General features: G+C 35.1%; 3 protein-coding genes across 5 annotated transcripts; 1 reads left to right on the top strand and 2 right to left on the bottom strand.

The window, feature by feature from the left end:
- Positions 1–3,391: 3,391 nt before the first annotated feature.
- Positions 3,392–7,918, bottom strand: LOC133284283 (probable copper-transporting ATPase HMA5). Its single transcript, XM_061481283.1, has 6 exons — positions 7,610–7,918; positions 6,060–7,457; positions 5,711–5,965; positions 5,101–5,223; positions 4,423–4,899; positions 3,392–3,996 (listed from the first exon to the last, which is right to left on the bottom strand). The coding sequence occupies exons 1-6, from the start codon at positions 7,892–7,894 to the stop codon at positions 3,565–3,567; spliced, it is 2,970 nt and encodes a 989-aa protein (XP_061337267.1). The 5' UTR covers positions 7,895–7,918; the 3' UTR covers positions 3,392–3,564.
- Positions 7,919–10,437: 2,519 nt separating this feature from the next.
- On the top strand, positions 10,438–11,691 carry LOC133284276 (actin-depolymerizing factor 7-like). Of its 2 annotated transcripts, XM_061481275.1 has the most exons (3): positions 10,438–10,510; positions 11,156–11,415; positions 11,541–11,691. In XM_061481275.1, exons 1-3 carry the CDS (start codon positions 10,508–10,510, stop codon positions 11,689–11,691), a joined length of 414 nt encoding a protein of 137 aa, XP_061337259.1. In that variant the 5' UTR covers positions 10,438–10,507. The 2 variants fall into 2 exon arrangements, with proteins under 2 accessions (XP_061337259.1, XP_061337260.1); XM_061481276.1 differs by lacking the exon at positions 10,438–10,510 and having other exon boundaries at positions 11,139–11,415.
- A 484-nt stretch (positions 11,692–12,175) lies between these two features.
- On the bottom strand, positions 12,176–16,478 carry LOC133284284 (probable LRR receptor-like serine/threonine-protein kinase At1g63430). Of its 2 annotated transcripts, none has more exons than XM_061481284.1 (13): positions 16,071–16,478; positions 15,696–15,834; positions 15,487–15,558; positions 15,259–15,402; positions 15,026–15,175; positions 14,607–14,723; positions 14,465–14,529; positions 13,947–14,192; positions 13,656–13,861; positions 13,421–13,556; positions 13,190–13,347; positions 12,805–13,023; positions 12,176–12,687 (listed from the first exon to the last, which is right to left on the bottom strand). In XM_061481284.1, the coding sequence occupies exons 1-13, from the start codon at positions 16,153–16,155 to the stop codon at positions 12,442–12,444; spliced, it is 1,983 nt and encodes a 660-aa protein (XP_061337268.1). In that variant the 5' UTR covers positions 16,156–16,478; the 3' UTR covers positions 12,176–12,441. The 2 variants fall into 2 exon arrangements, with proteins under 2 accessions (XP_061337268.1, XP_061337269.1); XM_061481285.1 differs by having other exon boundaries at positions 13,424–13,556; positions 15,035–15,175.
- Positions 16,479–19,427: the final 2,949 nt, after the last annotated feature.

Raw genomic sequence — 19,427 nt, 5'->3', positions numbered from 1 at the left:
ATAAAATGTTGCACGATGTAGCGAATTAGGCTCTGCCACATAATCTCGCTACACAGTGCAGAGAGATTATGTGGTCTTAAACTTGCTGGCATGGTGTCACCTAATCTCACTACACAGCGCAGCTAGTTAGGTGATGTGACATTTTGACAAAAAATTTCCTACGTGACAATCTGATAAATTTTTGCCAAAAAAGGTGGCAAAAGGGTCATTCTCCCCTTATGTTTTACATTTTGATATACTGTTCTTAAATTATATAATATTATTTTGATAATTTTATTTAATATTCGTCGAAATGATATAGTTTTACAGTTGAAAAAATAAAAAATTAGAATGATAATAAATTATGATGACTTTAAAACAAATTAAAATTACAAATACAATATGATTTCGGCTTTTTCACCCTTCTGCCCCTCATTAATTATTTAATAACTATTTTGTCCCTTATTCAGAACTATCTACCAATCTGCCCCTCTTTAATCGATTAAACCAAAAATTTAATCGATTAAATGGTCAAAATAGGCAAAAATCGTTGACTTGAAGATTTAGTCGATTAAATGGGCCACTTGATAAGGATTTTTGGTCTAGCTTATATTAGATTAGATTTGTCTTATTATAAATAATTAAATAGAACATGTTTAAATTTTTTAAAAAAAATATTTAGAAAATAGGTCATAGATTTTTTTGTACATGTCAGATATATAAATTTATAAGACGACCTATATCATATTATTTACTTTATATAAATAAAAATATTATTTTAATAATTTTAAATAATAAAATAATATTATTTTAGTTATTTTTTTAATTATGAAATACTTAATAGGCTTAAATAGATTAACATGCCTAGACCAATTTTTTTTTTTAAAATATAAATCAGACTAAATTTGTAAGTTGGACCTGTATAGACTAACAGACCAGGTCAAACCTAAAATTTTTCACATAGGCCTGATTAAAGCTTAGCCTAATCTTAGCTTAATTATACCTCTAATTAGGAAAATTAATTTCATGAGCCCCTCTATTTTTTCTCTCTCCTCTCCTCTCTCTCTATGTGGCTGTGCATTGGTCCGTAACCACTATATATTTGCTCCCTAATTAGACGTAAGTATGATGGGCTCGGTTTCAAAATCTTAATATAGAACATTTATAAAATAAAAAATTTATGTAATTTAGAAAATTCAATTTTAGTTTTAAATGTTGCATCTGATACTTTTTTCCTTGTTACTTACTATCAATGTGTGTTGTGTATTATCTTATTTTCGTATTCAAAATAATGTATAATTAAAATTTTGATAAAAAAAACTTAGAAAAAAACTATTAGAACATGTTTGGTGAGAGATAAAAAGGTTTGGGCATTTAAAAGACAAAATTCTATATAAAAAAAAATAAAAATTCAGTTGAACCGGTCAGACCAGTCAGTCTAGTCTAGTTATTCGACTAGTTGGGCATCCAAATTAATGTGAAATAGGGCCTGATTGATCGGTATTTATAAATTGTGTTTCTAAACAAAAATTCATAATCCATCACACTATGTAAAAATTCCTGTCTTGATAGAGGATGAGCACAATAAAACCCGTTTTTTTTTTCTCCTCCTGGACCTTCGATGCCGGTCAATCAAGCAAAAATAGGAAAAAAATTGCATCCTTAATTATTACTTTTATAATGTTTCATCCCTTAACATTTAAGCTAATATCAAACATAGTCTAACAAGTAAAAATTAAGCCAACTAAAGATGTGCTTAATCACGAAGCCATTGATTCCCAAGTTGTGAGTGGAAATTTGTTAACGAAAAAGGGAAGAAGTCTTAACAACATAGTGGCTGTGACTCTATGGACAGGAGGATTTGGCATAATTAGATGGAGTCTGGAACTTGGGGTGAAAACGGATCTGATCAGCTGAAATTTTATTTCAGACGGACTTGGTCTATTTCCCAAACATAAGTTTTGCTTGTATACTTTACATATTTATTTATTTTAATATTAAAGCATGGCTTGAGTTTTTTAAAGTTTAGTTCGGCTTGAAAGCCTATTTATAGGGCCTACGCCTACAAACATAAGCCCATAAATTAACGGATCTAAATCTTTATGTTGGTCAACAAACTAAAGTCTTTTATGTAAGTAGCTTGCTCATCATAACACTCGTAGTTTTTTTTTTTTTTTTTTTTTTTGTAAATAAAGAAGGGCACAGCCTAAAAAAAAAAAAAACAAAGACTAAACAATCAGAGACAAAGAAACAGACGTGGAGACATCCCTTAACAGGAGCTCCTTAAGAAAAGAAGGAGGCCTATAGAATTGAATAAAATTCCTATCTCCATCATTTGTGTAAGAAGCAATCCAATGAGCACATGAGTTGTTGTCCCCGCTGATATGCTTGCAATGAACAATCCAATCTTGTGCCATCCACTTGCGAATCCGGTCTATAACCTGAGGACTTCTAGAATTAGGATCATTGTTGTAAATGAGAGAAATAGCATTCATGGAGTCACATTCCACTATAATCCTTCTGAAGCCAGAATTCCAAACAAATTCCAAGCCCTTCAATACTCCCCATAACTCCTGCATCCAAAGGATTATTATAGCCAAGATTTTGTTTGAAACCGCCAAGGAACATACCAATCGTAGTTTTTTTTTTAATCTACCGAATATCTTCACTGTTAAAATTATTATTTTTTTGTATAATAAAATATGAGGGATGTTATGTTTATAACTTCTTTTTTCTTATAATCAAATCTTAATCGTTGATTTCCACAATTCAACAGTTATAATTTATTTGGTCATACTTATTAATTAATTATTAATTATCAATAAATTATAATCATTAAACTAATAAAAATCAACGATTAAGATTTGATAGTAAATTTATAAGGGAGAATAGGTTTCCTAAAATATTTAAGATAAACAAAGATTATTTATTATGAGCCATCAGATCTTCAAGTGCAACTCTAACAATTTTTTTTTTTTTGGTAAAATCTTACAATTTATTTTAGAACTGCATTGAATCCTGGTCATAGCTAGCATCTCTTGCTTGAAGGGTCAATAGGATATGATTAGCTTAACCTATTGTTTCATTTTATCCTATCCAATACATGATTTCTTATCCTATGGGGTAGCTGGGTTAAGATTCAATAGGATAATATACCAATATTGGTCCCACGTTACCCAATATATTCTCACGCTATCCAATACATTTGTATTTATTGCATTATATTTTGTTTTTTGTTTTTCTTTTCTCCTTCTACATAATCTTATCAGATTACTAATCAGCTCATCAAACACATGACATGATATAGACTTATCATCCCCATGTCATATCTTATTCTTATCCTATCATCTTAATTGTACAGAAAGAGTCAGACTATGGGAGTTTTTCAAGGAAAAATTGATGTGTAGACAAGATAATCCTTTTCATTTTTGTACACTTTATGTTACATACATTCAAAACATCAACCAATATGCACTGCACTTGGGTGTTTCAATAATTTTCAGTTTTCACATCCTTATCCCCCGATGCTCTATAGAGTCCTAATTGCACATAATTAGCTCAAACAAAACCCTAAATTGTCATGCATCATTTCACCCGATGATGCTCGATCCTTATGCCCCGTATCTCGAGGTTGTCCAGCTTCCGGGGTCTCCTGTAATATTTCAACATCAGAGAACAGCAAACAACACTGACAGAAGAAGCAGCCATAGCAGCCCCAGCAATCCAGGGTGGCAATCGAAACCTTGTAGAAGGGAAAAGAGCTCCAGCAGCGATTGGGATGCCAAGAAGATTATAACCCAAAGCCCAAAAGTAATTCAGACGTATACGGGAAAATGTTTTTCTGGAAAGGTCAATAGCAGTTATGACATCCTCCAAGTTGCTCTTCATAAGGACTATATCGGCCGCCTCAATGGCAATGTCTGTACCAGCACCTATTGCCATTCCCACATCGGCTGCTACAAGTGCAGGTGAATCATTGATACCATCGCCCACCATAGCCACAGTGTACCCTGAAGCCTGAAAAAGAAAAAAGCACTCAAAATGTTCCCACAGGTAATATATTCCTGTAAAACAGTACAGCTGTAAAGGTGAGACTCAAGCTTAGTTAATCTGAATTCATGCAGAAGTGAGACTCAGGCTAAATAATGCTGATTCAAGTTCATGGTATAAACTATAAAGACCACCAATCAAACCAGGGAGTTTGAAAAAGAAATGGCAGAAAGACAGAATTCATAAGTACTGACTACTGAACCTAAGCAGAAGAAAAATAAAGATTTCTTAGTTACTTTACATCAAAGAGAAAGAAGTGTAGTCCTAGCTTGAAAAAAGGCGGTATTATTCTCGATTTCAAGGCTTCAAAGCTATCGCGTGTGCCAGTATCATCTCATAAATGAATAACTATTTTTTTCTTGAATTAAGTTGAAAAGTTGTGAACATTAGTACCTGCAAGTCTTTCACTTTCTCAGCTTTCTGCTCAGGTTTGGCCTCAGCAATAACACTTTCAATTCCAACTTCCCTGGCGACAGAATTCGCAGTTCCCCAATTGTCCCCAGTCACCATGATGCTCCTAATTTTCATAGACTTGAGAATGGAAATGACTTCTTGAGCACCTGGTTTCAATGGATCAGAAACAGCTAAAACCCCAGCTACTTCCCCATTTATAGATACTAAAATTCCCGTTTGAGCCATCCTTTCCGCTTCAGCAAGTATATCTTCAGCATCACCAGGAATTGCGACCTTATGGTCGGCCATCAAGCTCTTATTACCGACAATTATTTCCTTGTTGCGAACAGTGGCTTTTACTCCATGTCCAGTAATAGATACAAAATCCTGTGCTTCCGGCCAAGACGGGTTCTCTTCATCTCTAAATTTTTTGGCATACTCAACAATGGCCTTAGCCAGTGGATGCTCACTATTCACCTGTGATAGGAGTGTAACATTAATGGCAATTATTTATGAAATGCACATGCATCTACAATCGATGAATTGCAAAAGCACCTAAGCAATTGACAAATTTAATTGGAGTGATACCTAACAAAAAAACTATCTGAAAACATTTCCTGTTTTCTCTAACTATTACCCAGGCTAAGCCTTTTAGAAAGAGATGGCGGAGATGCCTACCTCAGTTGCAGCCACAAGTTCGTAGAATTCCGGGAGTACCATTTTTGTAAATAGTTTTGTATTTACTATCACAGGTTTCCCAACGGTGAGAGTACCTGTCTTGTCAAAAACAATGCAGTTCACCTACAAGACAGTCATAAACATATTCAAGTGTAAATCCACATAAAATCATGGAGATTTTTATAGAGAATATTGAGACTCTGCAACATATAACCAAGGACCGGTTTCTCCATTTTAACTTCCAACAAAGTTGAGAGAGATAGGAGTGAAGCACAAAAAAAAAAATCAGATTGATATTGATCTCCAAGAGCACTATTTCCCTACACCCAGCATAACAAACAACAGAACATCATATCAAGAACTAAAGAATGATATTAATTATTAAGTGCACGTGGTATAAACATTATTACTCCTTTCCTATAACATATTTGATGTTGGATTAATTAGCAGAAACGGCTTTGAAGCATATCACTGGACATTGATTGTTTTTTCCGTGCTTATTTTATTCGTACCACTTTATTAGTGGAATCACATTTCAATTTCAAGCCCACAAACAGTGACAAAGAAAATCCAGAATTCAAGGGGCTAATCCACAATGTCAAATGCTGACCTTATGAGCACTTTCTAATGCTTGCCCTCCTTTGATCAGCACACCCTGTGATGCACCAACTCCAGTGCCAACCATAACAGCAGTTGGTGTCGCTAAACCTAAAGCACAGGGGCAGGCTATGACCATGACAGAGATTCCAAACTGCAAAGCAAGCTCAAAGCTGTCGATGGAAGATGGTATCCAAGACTTCGGGTAAGCATGAAATCTTCCAGCTAAAAACCAGGCAAGCCAAGTTGTACATGAGGTTAAGATCACCTGCAGAAAGATATCCCTTTAAAGTAAGTGCTCTGTAAATATAAGGATTTAATATGGCTAAATTGTCTAGATAAGAATCACGAAAAGAAATTACCAGAGGCACAAAGTGTTTCGAAATGCGATCAGCAAACTTCTGCACAGGTGCCTTGGCCATTTGTGCTGACTCAACAAGTCGAACAATCTGGGAAAGAGCACTTTCCGATCCGACCCGTGTTGCCTTAATATGCAAAACTCCATTCTCATTCACAGTTCCTCCAATAACAGTGTCGCCTTTCCTCTTTGCCACGGGACGTGCCTCACCTGTAATCATGCTCTCATTCACGTGACTCTGGCCCCATATAACAAATCCGTCCGAAGCTACTTTTGCACCAGGAATAACTTTAATCGCATCATTCTTTTGAACCAATCGGCCGTCAATTTCTTGCTCACCAATAACATTCCCTTCATTGTCCAAAGTTAACAATATAGCTGTGTCCGGGGTCAAGTTCATGAGCTTGGCAATTGCATCGGATGTCTTCCCCTTGGCTAAAATCTCAAGATACTTACCAAGCAGAATGAATGAAATAAGCATGGCACTAGTCTCAAAGAAATCATTACCCTCGAAATCTGGAGAGGTAGCAGCTCTGAGGACAGAGTATACTGAATAGAAGTATGCTGCATTTGTTCCCAACGCGATCAGAACATCCATGTTGGCAGAGCCATGGCGTAATGATTTGTAGGAACCAGAATAAAATCGCCATCCCAGAATGAACTGTACTGGAGTGGCAAGCACCCATCTTGCAACCTCCCCCACTGTGAGCATATTGACAACTTTGGCATCCAACACATCCTTAATTCCAGGGATATACATAAACACCATAGAGGTTAGAAACACAGGAACGGTAAACACCAAACTCCATAAGAAAGATCTATGATATTGTTTAATTTCCTCTCTTCTATGAGTATCCCTTCGTCCTCCTCCTTCTTCAGAAAATATTTTTGCCTTGAAATTCCCAGACCCGGTTTCCTCAATCACGTTAATGAAATTCCTAGGTCCTGTCATGTCTGGTTTATAAGAAAGCGAAATTTTGTTCAATTCCGGAACAACATCTATACCTAGGACCCCCGGGAGTGCCCGAAGAGTGTCTTCAATCAGTTTCAGGGAATGATCGGTGAGTGAACCTTCGACCAGAAGGTCTATCTTGCTCAAATCTTCACTGGAACTGATAAGCGCGGCTTGAAATCCAGTGTCTTCAATGGCTTGTAAAATTTGGTTGTGGCTAACAACATTTGTATTGTAGTGAACTTCAGCTTCTTCTGTTGCCAAGGCCACTTGGGCTTTCACCACGCCTGGAATAGCTTGCAGAGCTGATTCAACGGTTGAGGAACACGATGTGCAAGTCATTCCCTTAATTTGTATGCGGCATAGTTGAACAGCTTTGTCATTCATCTCATCTCTGAGTAACGTGGCTTCGAACCCTGCATCTTCAATTGCCTCGCGAATGGTCTCCTCCTATTTTTTTATTTTTATATTTTTTATTTTTTATATTTTTTATTTTTAAATAATAAAAAAAGTGAGTACCAATTGCAACTACAAATTAATCACTGAATTGATCTATTAAACGAATACATGTAACGATGATAGGTACGGAGAGAGGTACTTACGTTAACGAAGGAGGGGTAAAATTGGACCTGAGCACGGTTGTTAAGGACATCGACGATGGCTTCGCGAATTCCGGAAAGGCGCTTGATGGATTTCTCGACGGATCCAGCGCAGGCGGAGCAACTCATTCCGACGACGGAGAAAAGGGCGGTGAGCTCGGAACCGTCGACGTCGGCGGTGGTGGCAGCCCCCTTGGGGTAGCGGGGCATGGAGGGGTAGTGAGGTCGCGGCGAGAGGTTACCCCATCCTTCATTTCGGAGACAAGCTAACGCAAACAACTTGGCCATTTCCCAATTGCCGCCAGTCCACCAACAAACTAACAAACCCAAATTTTGTAATTGCAATGAGCGCCCCGCTTTTAAATTGTCAACCGTCTACTGTTTGCTTCTCGAACCGAAACGCGCGTGAACTGAAAGTCTGAAACTACGCTGGTTGGTTGGTGGGTCCCCTCTACTTACGTGGGCTTAACGCAACTTTGGATTGCCAACTAAGCGATATCAAATTAGAAAAATAATGGAAAACCAGAACGATTCCATTGGATTTCACGGAAATTTGAATCAGGCCCATAATTATAGTGGGAAAAGCGCCAGAGCCCACTAAAAACACTTTTGTTTTTTTATGGTATAGAAGATAAATTTATCTTTTATATATATAAAATTAAATTGGAATAAGATATTGTGACACCCAAGTTATGTTACACCCATGTGACACCCAGTCAATCTCACTGTTAGATCGCTTATGTTGATCCAACGGTTATATTTATTTCCCTTTGTATGGTCATGATTTTCCAAATTTAAAGTGAAAGCATTAAATATGGGAAATCATAACCATACAAAGGTAGAAATAAATATAAAATGTTAAATTTGGAAAATCATGACCATACAAAGATGGAAATAAATATAACCGTTAGATCAACATAAGCGATCTAACGGTGAGATTGACTGGGTGTCACATGGGTGTAACATAACTTGGGTGTCACAATATCCTATCCCTATAAAATTATGTAGGACATTTTTTCTTCTTCTTTTTACATGGGCCCATATGAATCTTACACACTTTTATGTGAGTATAAGAGATAAAATTTATTTTTTATAACATAAGAAACATTAAATCCTGCAAACAAATACTATATTTAGTAAGTTCATTTATTTATGAAAAATATTATATTTATAAATTTTTTGTTTAAAAACTTAACTATTTATTCTCGGAAATATATTTGGCTAGGAATGTATTATCTGAAATACATAGTATAGTTTGTAAACAAAAAATTTATAAATATAAGCTATACTTTTGTTTGTATCTATAATTTCGTTTTTTCGTACTTGTAAATAGCAGTTGTGCATTTTAAAAACAAATAAAATCTATATTAATTTGCATTTTGATCAAGCGCGCGTACGGACCACCCTTTCTGGTTTATGGACGCAGGAAGGCTTTATATGTTGTGTTATGTCCGTTGGTATAGCATCTCCATTTAGTTAAAATAGGTTCCTTCCATAAGCAAGTAGCTTACTTGCTCGCGTGTTGGTGAGATAGAGAACCACGAATTCAATTGTGTGGTCGAGTATCAATTAGAATCTTAGATGCGCATAGCTATAGATTTTGCTTTATTTTATTCTTTCAAGATTTCTTCGAATGCTGTACTAAACCCCCCACCCCCCCTTTTATTTTACTTTTCCAAATATTGTTCAAACTATACTCAGAAAAGGACATACCTCAAATGTTTGAAATTTACATAGCATGCGTTAGCATAACTCTACAAACGTAATCCATCATTAGTTAATTCCACAATCACAGTCTCTACGTAATTTACTAGATTAATTAAAACAATATGTTGAATTTGTATGCATTTCACATTGTTTACGGAAGCACTAAAAAATTGTCGTAATTGAACCATTATCTCCACATTTGACCTCGTCTCATTGTATATTTTTATTTAATGGTATTCCTTATATTGGGTCGTTAGAGACGTCATGGATCACGTTTAGAGCACAGCCAGGCAGCCAAAGTTGACTTCAGAAAGCCCATTTATCAGGCTCTAAAAATATTAACGTATCAAGTACGCCATGGCCCACAGTCTCATTCATATTATTTGGGTTTTATCATCTTGGCTGAGCAGTATCTAACCGACCCACTAACAAGCCTAAATATTATTTCCACAGCTACGTGTTCCAACTATTGATCTCATCTCAAAGAATCTGGACCTATTAACCCACTCATGATTGATAACGGAGGATCCAAATCTTTGGTGCTCAATTCCGAATTCTTGGAGCATATCAAAAGTTCCGATCAACATTAGAAAGAAAAATGTAGGATGTGTCTTAAAGAATAATAAAATAACAGTTTATATTTTCTTAAAACAAAAGTTCATGTATAGTAAACTATAAATTATTAAACACTCAATTTGATCTCTTTAAGATATTATCATTTATACTTTATTCTTTAAAATAAAAAAAAAGTATACTTTAAAAAATCTAAATCCCTAAATCAAATTGGATACTTGTTTGTCGTTGGCAAGGGAGGCAACTCGTTTATCTGAATAGGAATGGAATAGTGAGATGACATATATCTAATTAAGGCTTATCCTAATTTGGAAGATGTCAATTGAAATTATGGTGGAAGCATAAAAATAAACTTGTGGACACATTGGCAAGGAAGCAAAATAGATTGCAACAGACGCACCCACTATTTTCTCACTCTGTTTCTATTCTCTAACCGCAATCTTAGTCATCTCGAAGTTCCACCTCTCGTGACTCCAAAAAACAAGGATCTTTATTTGTTATTTCTCTCTGTAGTTTTCATTGCGGAATGAATGTGTTGCTCCCGTTTTCCATTCTTAATTCCTCCCCCTCCCTTTCTTTCATTCGCATTTCAAAGGGCGCTTCTTCCTCATATCTGGCAAAATGGTATTTCGTTTTCTCTCTTTCTCTTCTTTTTTCCAATGGCATTCGAAGCTCTTAGTTATATAATAATTGTTGCTGTTTAATTTTGTGATAGGACAATCTACTTATGAATGAATGCCAATATCTTCTAAGTTAAAAGAAATATTATCACCAATTCATATTTATATATGTTCTCTTTGTATATGACTTCTGAATAGTTCACATTTTATGAAATAGTATGGTTTTAGACGCACGTAGATGAAACTTGAGCTTCTGAGATGTTAAACTCAAAATTCTATCAAATTAGGAGAGTTGATATCATCCTCTTTAGAACTAGGATAATGAACTTTCATTCCATTGTGTGCATCCCCTGTATCGATTTTACGATCATCAAAAGGACCTTCATGTCAATCTATGAAGAGGGTTATGTGCTTTATATGTCATCTTAAAAATGGATTCAAAAGTTAGGAATGAGAATTGTTTAAAAAATCAACATCACACCCTAATTTACAAAAAAAAAAAAATACCTAAGTAACTCAAAATCATTTTTTACTGTTGTGACATGTGATATAGAATTAGGAACTAGCATTATACTTGGAAAGTGAAGGACAACAAATGATTAAGTCTAGTTATTGATATTTAATTTCATGAAAAAAAATTATGCGGCAGGCAAATGCAGCGTCCGGAATGGCTGTGCACGATGACTGCAAACTGAAGTTCCAGGAGCTTAAAGCAAAGAGGAACTACCGATTCATTGTATTCAAAATTGAGCAGCAACAAGTTGTGGTCGAGAAATTAGGGGAACCTACAGAAAGCTATGACGATTTTCAGGCCAGTTTGCCAGCTGATGAGTGTCGTTATGCCGTCTACGATTTTGATTTCATAACTGACGAGAATTGCCAGAAAAGCAAGATCTTCTTCGTTGCATGGTACTATATATTATATACAAAAATTCCACTTTGTTTATATATTTATAGATTTGGCATATCACTTTTTCTAATCTTGAATATTTAACATGTCATGGCTAACAACACAAATTGAATAAATTATGCAGGTCACCAGACACATCAAAGGTGAGGATGAAGATGGTGTATGCAAGTTCCAAGGATAGATTCAAGAGGGAACTGGAGGGCATTCAAGTCGAACTGCAAGCAACTGATCCAAGTGAGATGAGCTTGGACATTGTGAAAGCGCGAGCCCTCTAAGTCCCCCTCGTTTTGCTATCTAAGCTCTCCTTCACAGTTAGTTATACATTAATTCCTAACTGTTTGACAACTTTGGGGGCCATCTTGTTATTGCTTATTTTAGATTGGATTCAGCACCGACTAATCCAAAATGGCATGTATTATTATATTGCATCATTCTTCCTTAAACTCGGACAATGTTTAGTTTTCTATTGATATTGGTTAGTTTTAAGACACGTCCGTGGCTGGCTCAAGATTTAAGTACTAACTGCTCTGCCAAGGGTATTTTCACTTGGAAGAGGATTTTATGTAAAAGCATTTATTATATACCCATTTTTTTTTTCTTTTTAAATCTCTCTTTTCTTAGTATGTTTCATTCCGTTGATCCAAATCCAAACAAGCTGGCTAAAAGCCCGGCTATATCGACCAAATCATGTTCCTGTAGCCGCAAATGATGCAAGTTAGTTGGGAGAACAATTCTATTTGACGTAGGTAAAGGGCCCAAGATGAATAACACAATGCTCAATATAATACACAAAGGAAAACACTTGTTTAGTACAACCTTATTCTTTTTAACAATTTCTGGACTTCTATTTGTCTGCTAGTGCTGTACAACGAGCCCTTGTTGTGCTTAAGACTAACACGTACCCTTTTTGAGCAGTCATTTACAATAGAAATAAAATTGAAGAGGAGAAAAGAGGAAAGAAGTATTACTGGCGTATGTATATCTCTGCTTTAGTGTGGATTTGTTAGTTTTGAATTTTGACTAGTTTATGATAAAAGTTCAAGTTCAGCCCAAGCCAAAGATGATGACTTGAGCTCCACGCTTATTGATGTGTCAATTCTGCTCTCCAGCATGCTACATAATTCTCGCATTGATGGACATGAAGTTGTATCAGGATTGATACAAAGAGTTATTACCTCACATATCACTTTGAGGTCATCATATCTAAAATGTTTCAATTCGGGATCCACCAATTGTGACATTACTTCTGGCTTTTCAAGATAGTCCTTGGCCTGCAGCAGTTGTTTTACGTTTAACAAATAAGACTTAGTTAAAAAGTACACTCTTTCAGGGTTGCCTGAAACTCTGAAACTATACTTTCAAACATCAAATTTTAGGAAGTTCCTTACCCAGTCCACCAAGTACCCTTTGTTCCTACAGTATGGAGGTCTCCCGCTGATTAACTCCAGTAGAAGTACCCCAAAAGCATATATGTTTCCTTTGATATCAAGATGTCGCGCCTCAAGGGAATTTGGAAGAACACAAACAGCTCCTTGGCTGCCAAGAGAACCAGAAGAATTCTTTTCTGATCTTTCAAGAATTGTCTTCCAACTTTCAAAATCAACCAACTGCAAATCAGGTTCATGACAATGAGAATTTGCATTTCTAACAGAACATACAGCATATAAACATAGGTGCACGTTACTCTATTTCTACTTATTCTTGACTGCAATAAGATATTGAGCACAATCGTAATTGCTAAATTTGAAGATTTGAACTAGCTAGCGTTTACACCTTAGGAGAAAATTCTTCTGTAAGGTATACAGCACTAGAATTCAGCTCTGAGATAGTAAATGGAGGTTCAACTTCTGATTGCAAATACGTGAGTCCACGTGCAATGCCTATAGCAATTTTCATGCGCCGTGTCCAAGAGAACTGGCAGCCTTCTTCATCTGCAGTCATAATTTCAAGTTGAAGGAACTGAAAAACTTAACAAACATAAACGAACTAAGAAACTTGACTTACAACAATGTAGGTAATCATGAAGTGTCCCATTTGAAGCATACTCATAAACTAACATCCTTGTAAATGGAGTGCTCTCTCTACAATAGCCCAGTAGTTTTCCTGTATTCTCATGATTTAACCTTGCCAAGTCTGCCACCTGAATGGCATTAATAGTATGAATAAATATTAAAAGATTTGGGCAATTATTTGCCTGCAAATTCTTGCATGTTGTTGGCATTGGAATATTTCTAATTACCTCTCTCTGAAAATAGAGTTCAAGATATCCTGTCCAATACTCCTCCTTGATGCAGAGGGAAATTACAGCAATCTCAGGCCCACCTTTCATGGTTCCCTTGTAGACCACACTGTCTGGTGAGGACCCAATTATGTTGCTGAAGTCTTCACAGGCCACTTCAAGCTCTTGTCTGCTATAGCTTCTCACATCCTTCAACACATCGGGGTCTGCACATTAATAAAGCCAATTATGTTGAAAACAGCACTGGAACTGCTAGATGTAAATGGAAAGTAGAAAACAGAGAAACTGAACCTATATATATATGGTCCTTCTGGCTTGCAGATTTTTTCCAAGGAATAATGATAGATGATTTTTTGTTACACCTCTGAAAAGCAGCGAGAACAGCAACCAGGAAGAGAGAACCAACCATAGTTCCCGCTACTATTTCCAGAGCCAAAAGCCAAGCAGGTTTTGGTGCTCCGTGATGCTTGGGCACATATTCAGCAGGTTGGTGGTTTTGGTTCACCACTGGCTGGCTCTTGGCAGGTGAAGCACCAGCTATGAAATAATAGTTCAGTATCAGATTCAAAACTAGGAAGCAGCAATTTAAGGAATGACAATTGTAATCACAGAGATCTATTCTCAACACCAGGTTGGGTTTCAAAAAAAGGAATACAAAGGTAATCCCAGTAAAAGCCACTTCATAATGAAGTCTAGACTGAGGCTCATTTCATCTCTTCTGCATGATTCAAAATTAATGAGATGATTATGAAGAGACACCTAATTCATGCCTTCAATTTTGAATAGTAAAAAGGTCATGTCCTACATACCACATTGCATGGAAGGCCGCTGATTTAATTCATTGCTCTGGAGGCAGTTCCCTTGAAAGCTTAACCTGTTTGATGGAGTATATGCTATCTAAATAAGGTGGAGGAGTAGAATTCCAACGTGACCAAGGTATCAGAAAAGTACCTGGGAAGATACTCCAAGCATTTGGGTATGGTACCAACTAAAAAATTATATGAAAAGTCTGCTACTTTTAATTGAGACGAAAGACAGAAGCCAGTAATATTCTCGTTTGATGCATACCTGAAGAAATTAAAGAAAATATAAGAGACAGTTTAACAAAATTCAAACTTTGATTGGTATAACTTGGCCTTTTATGCTTTGTATTGAGTTTGACTATATGTTTTTTAACCACAAAAGTTTTGAGCTGGTTCATAACCCAAAGGTCATTTAAGTCTTCCTATTTCCCTAATGAAATCCTTTTGCATACTCAATGGCTCCTGAACATGTTGAAAACTTGATATTTGTCATTGCCAATACTAAATTATCCTATCCCGAACCAAACTTAAAGTTATGATCATTCAATTGTAAAAAATTACACTCACATCCCATGCATATTTGAAGCAAAATCCGAACTGACACCAGCAGGAATAGGTCCTTGAAGCTTATTCCTATCCAGCCGAAGTTCTTGAAGGTATCTCAAATTTCCAAGCTCAGGAGGTAGCCTACCAGTCAACCCGTTAGACTGCAGGTTTCTACAAGAATGCAAATAAAGTTGAATAAGTCTGAGAGTCAATAATTTTCTCTGTTCAGGAAGAACATATTGAATTTCTTTTACATGCTCACAACTTGGGTTAAATTCCCAATCTCTGGAGGAATTGGTCCCGATAACCGATTCATTCCCAAATCCAACTCCTTGAGAGATTCCAACACTCCCAACTCTTTAGGTATTATTCCAATGAGATTGTTGCCGTGCAAAATTCTACAAACATAAAGAACCAGAAATTAGCTTCGACCATGATATTCCAGAACTACGACGTGTGGATAGGAGAAACAATGAACATACAGTTCTTGCAAGAAGGTAATTTGTCCCAACTCTGGTGCAAGAAACCCCTTTAGTAATGATTCTGATATGTTTCTGCAAAGAAGAATCCCAATCTTTAGTATTAGGAATGAGCTAGCTTAGAAATTCATGCCATCAATTCCTTATCCCAGCCATATCAAGAAAGAAAGAAAAGAAAAAAGCACCAGCCAGAAGGACCGATGATATCTTACAGCTTGATGACATGATCTTGAGCCATTGTGCATTCGATACCAAACCAGAAACAAGGATCTGAGTCCAGCGTATTCCAATTGGATAAAACTGCATATGGGTCTTCATAGATAGCTTCTTTGAAGCTTGTAAGCGCCCAAACTATCCAAGAAACCAAAAAACAAAGGGCAGGGAAAATGCTTCATTCCAATGAATACCATTATTAAAAGACTACTACGTCAATTAAAAGCAAATATCAATTACACAATCTTGAAACTTCCAAGTTCTCACACATGAAACATAACAACCAATCTTTGCTACTTAATGCATTATGTTAGAAGAAACTATTGTCTTCCAAGATCTGAAAGAGAAATTGAATACTGGGATAGAACACATACCTTCATTTGAGGGCAGAGTATCAGAAGCCACAAGGGAGAGCGTGGAAATAAAACCGAGAAACAACAATGAAGTACGAAACCTCATCTTTTCACAACAGTTGTTCCTTGTTAACCACTCACTTCACTTCTATCTAACTAACAAAACCCAAAGAGCACTTTCAAAGAAAAAAGTATAACTCATGAGAACAAGAAAGGAAAAACAGGATATCTCAGACTAGGAGGGAGAAATTTATATTTATGAAAGAATATAAGCTACAACAAGTTCAAAGGTTCTAAAAGTTTGCATACAGTATACTGCTAGTGTGAGTTGAGTTAGCAGGTTTTGAAAATACAAAGATATCAAAGATAACCAGCTATCTAGCTGGTTGAGATAATAGACCAAACAAGTTGCGGGCACTGGACTCAAGTATGAAGAAAGCCCAGAGGAGGAGAATGAAAACTTGGATTCAAAGAGAGTTTAGCAAGTGCCACGAATTGATTTTGATTAAGAAACCTGAAGATAGGCTGTTAAAGAAGGAACTTTTTTTATTTCAGGTTATGTTAAAAATGGCGGTTTATGCTACAAAAATCACTCTTCTTTTTCTTCTTCTTTTTGCTTAATCAAATTAATGAGAGTGATTACGACATAATGAGGTAATTGGTGATGGAGTGGGATTTTGATTACTATTACTAAACCAGCTCGTGAGTTTGGTGAAAGAAAGAATTTATATTTCAAGGTTTTTACAAAAATGATTCTAGGTTAGTCAACAACAACTTTGTGGATTAACCTTAACCAGGGAGCAATCATAATTAGGAGATGTTCAAACTCCAAAAGATTACTCTTTAAACACGTACATTCCGTCAATTTCACAGCTTTCTTTTCTTGTTCATAAATAATTGTTCTTTGACAAAAAAGTTGAGGAATTTTTTTTGTTATTTTCACAATTTTTTTTTATAAATCTTTAAAAAAAAAAAAAAAATTGCAAACAAAATGAACCCTTATTCTTTTATTATCAAAATCGAATTGGTTATTATAAAAATTTTATCATACGATTATAATATATCAAAGATTAAGAATATTTTGCAAACTTGTATCTAATTGGACTTTTAGTTGTTTCAAGAATTGCCGTAGACGAATGTCTTTTGTCTCCGCTAAAAAAAAATAAAAATAACTTTTATCACTTTTTTATTTTAAAAGTATTTTTTACAAAAATTAAAGCTATTTATATTTTTATAAAAATATTTAATTTTTGAAAAAAAAATATTTGGCTTTTGATTTCTGCTTTTTTTAGAAATTAAGATTTTTAGCTTATGAAAAAAAAGTAGGTTTTTGACTTTTTTGTGACTTCTCTTTTTTAAAAGCAGACATCCAAACGAACTAAGAACGAGAATTGCTTTTTTTTCTTGAAAAAAAAGCTAAAACGTAACATGATCAAATGTAATAACATATAATCAAAATAAACGTAACATGATAATTTTCTATTATTGTTTTGTTTCTTTTGCTTGTATAGTATAGTATTGTCTCCTTTTATTCCCCATATTTTTTGTGTCCGGATTGTTGACATTATATATATATATATATATATATATGTGTGTGATGTCAATTGGTTAAGCCTTAGCAGGCCCAAATTAATTAATTGATTAATTTTTTTTACTGTTATTACCTGTTTAAGTTTTTTTATTTAACTATGATTACTGTTTTTGATACGTAATTATGTAATACTATTAACTGTACAAAACTGCTTTTTGTTAAAGGCAGGAAATGCTTCAAGAATTCCACATTTTATAGTTGTTATCCATCAAAACCAATATAAAAGCATGTTTGATGCGTCCAACATCTTCTGGTCTTGAACTATAACAAACCCCACCCCACCTTTCGTTTTCTAGATTGTGTTTTGAACATCAATAGCCGACTAATACCTACTAAAGATTGCCATCATGCATCTGCGGGTTAAATATAGTTTATTAAATATTTACTCCTCTGTCTTCATGTTTATGTCTACTGTACTTGTCTCGTTAATTATTTATTAAAGCTTAGGACTTAGGTATAAATATAGAAAAGCATTCTCCATGATCAAAAGGCAAAACTAATTAAATATGAAGACCCTTTCATTTTAATTGACTTTTTTCTTTTCTTTTCGTCACCCTGATTTTATTATTTTTAAATGGGGCATGGCCAAAGTCTCTTTTTCTATTCATGTTAAGGGTAACGAGACAAATGGAGATATTGCTTAAGCCTCACTATAATGCTTCCAAGCAAGACAATGTAGTAGTTGGAGTATATTTAAAGGAAGGAAAAACCTCATGATTTTGAATCAAGATTGTTCAGTTAGACGCCTTCAAAATCCAACCAAGCTTCGGCAGATGTAACAACAAAGTAATAAAAAGAAAATACTGACAATTAACAATCACAAATTATCAAAATAAAAAAAAATGAATTTAATATATATTATTTTCAATTGTACTTGTATTTTTTAAGTAAGCAAATTGATTAGGTATGAAGTATCAAAGATGAAGCATAAAGCCTAAAGGTACGTCAGGTCCGAATTGTTTGAATTTCTACCATCTGACATGGTTTTAGTTTTTTTGCTTTTGTAGAAGTTGCATAGAGATACATATAGGCTTTGTATGGGAGTTAGTTTTAAGAGTGAAAAAAAAAAAAGAAATGAAGGGTTTTATTAGTCTCTTCTCTCTTTTGTGAGATTAAAAAAATGGGGGAAGAGAATCGACGATTTTTACAAAATTCTTCAAAATCCCTCTTATCCTTGAAATTAAAGTTCCTTTAATTTGAAGAGTTTGAGGTAGAGGTGACAATATGGGTTAAGCCCGACGGGTCAATCTGCCAAAACAGGACGGGTTGAAGTTTTCAATCCACTAACTCACTAACCTGCCTCGCCTAAAAGTGGGTCAAAACGGGTTCAACCTGCCGCGACGCGGGTTGACTGGTCGGGTTATAATTTTTTTTTTTTTGTAAATAGGTAGTATTTATTTTGTCATTAAATTTTTTAGATATCCAATTTTTTTTTCTTAGTACTTCCTAGAAAAAATAAAGAATAACAATTTTATTTATGACAAATGTTATCTATATATGGAGACAAATGAGTTCCTAAAGAATGTTTGACAAATATTAGTATACATTTAAGATTGAGACTGAAAAAAATTAAGAGAAGTGTGAAATAAAATAAAATAATATTAAAAAAATTCATAAATATTTTTGAATTTTAATTAAAAAAATTTAATTAAAAAATTTTAATTGGCGGGTTGGTGGGTTGACCCGCCAACCCACCATAAAATGGGGTGAGTTCAATTTTTAAGCCCATATTTAATGGCGGGTCAAACCGTCCCGTCCCGTTTTTGGCGGGTTGGTTGCAGGTCAGG

This window comes from Gastrolobium bilobum, unplaced genomic scaffold (assembly GCF_033153095.1).
Source record: "Gastrolobium bilobum isolate Gb01-03AN ecotype WA unplaced genomic scaffold, APGP_CSIRO_Gbil_v1 utg2926, whole genome shotgun sequence".
NCBI lineage: Eukaryota > Viridiplantae > Streptophyta > Magnoliopsida > Fabales > Fabaceae > Gastrolobium > Gastrolobium bilobum.
Note: the sequence above shows the minus strand (reverse complement) of the source record. Positions and strands in the feature narration are given on the sequence as shown.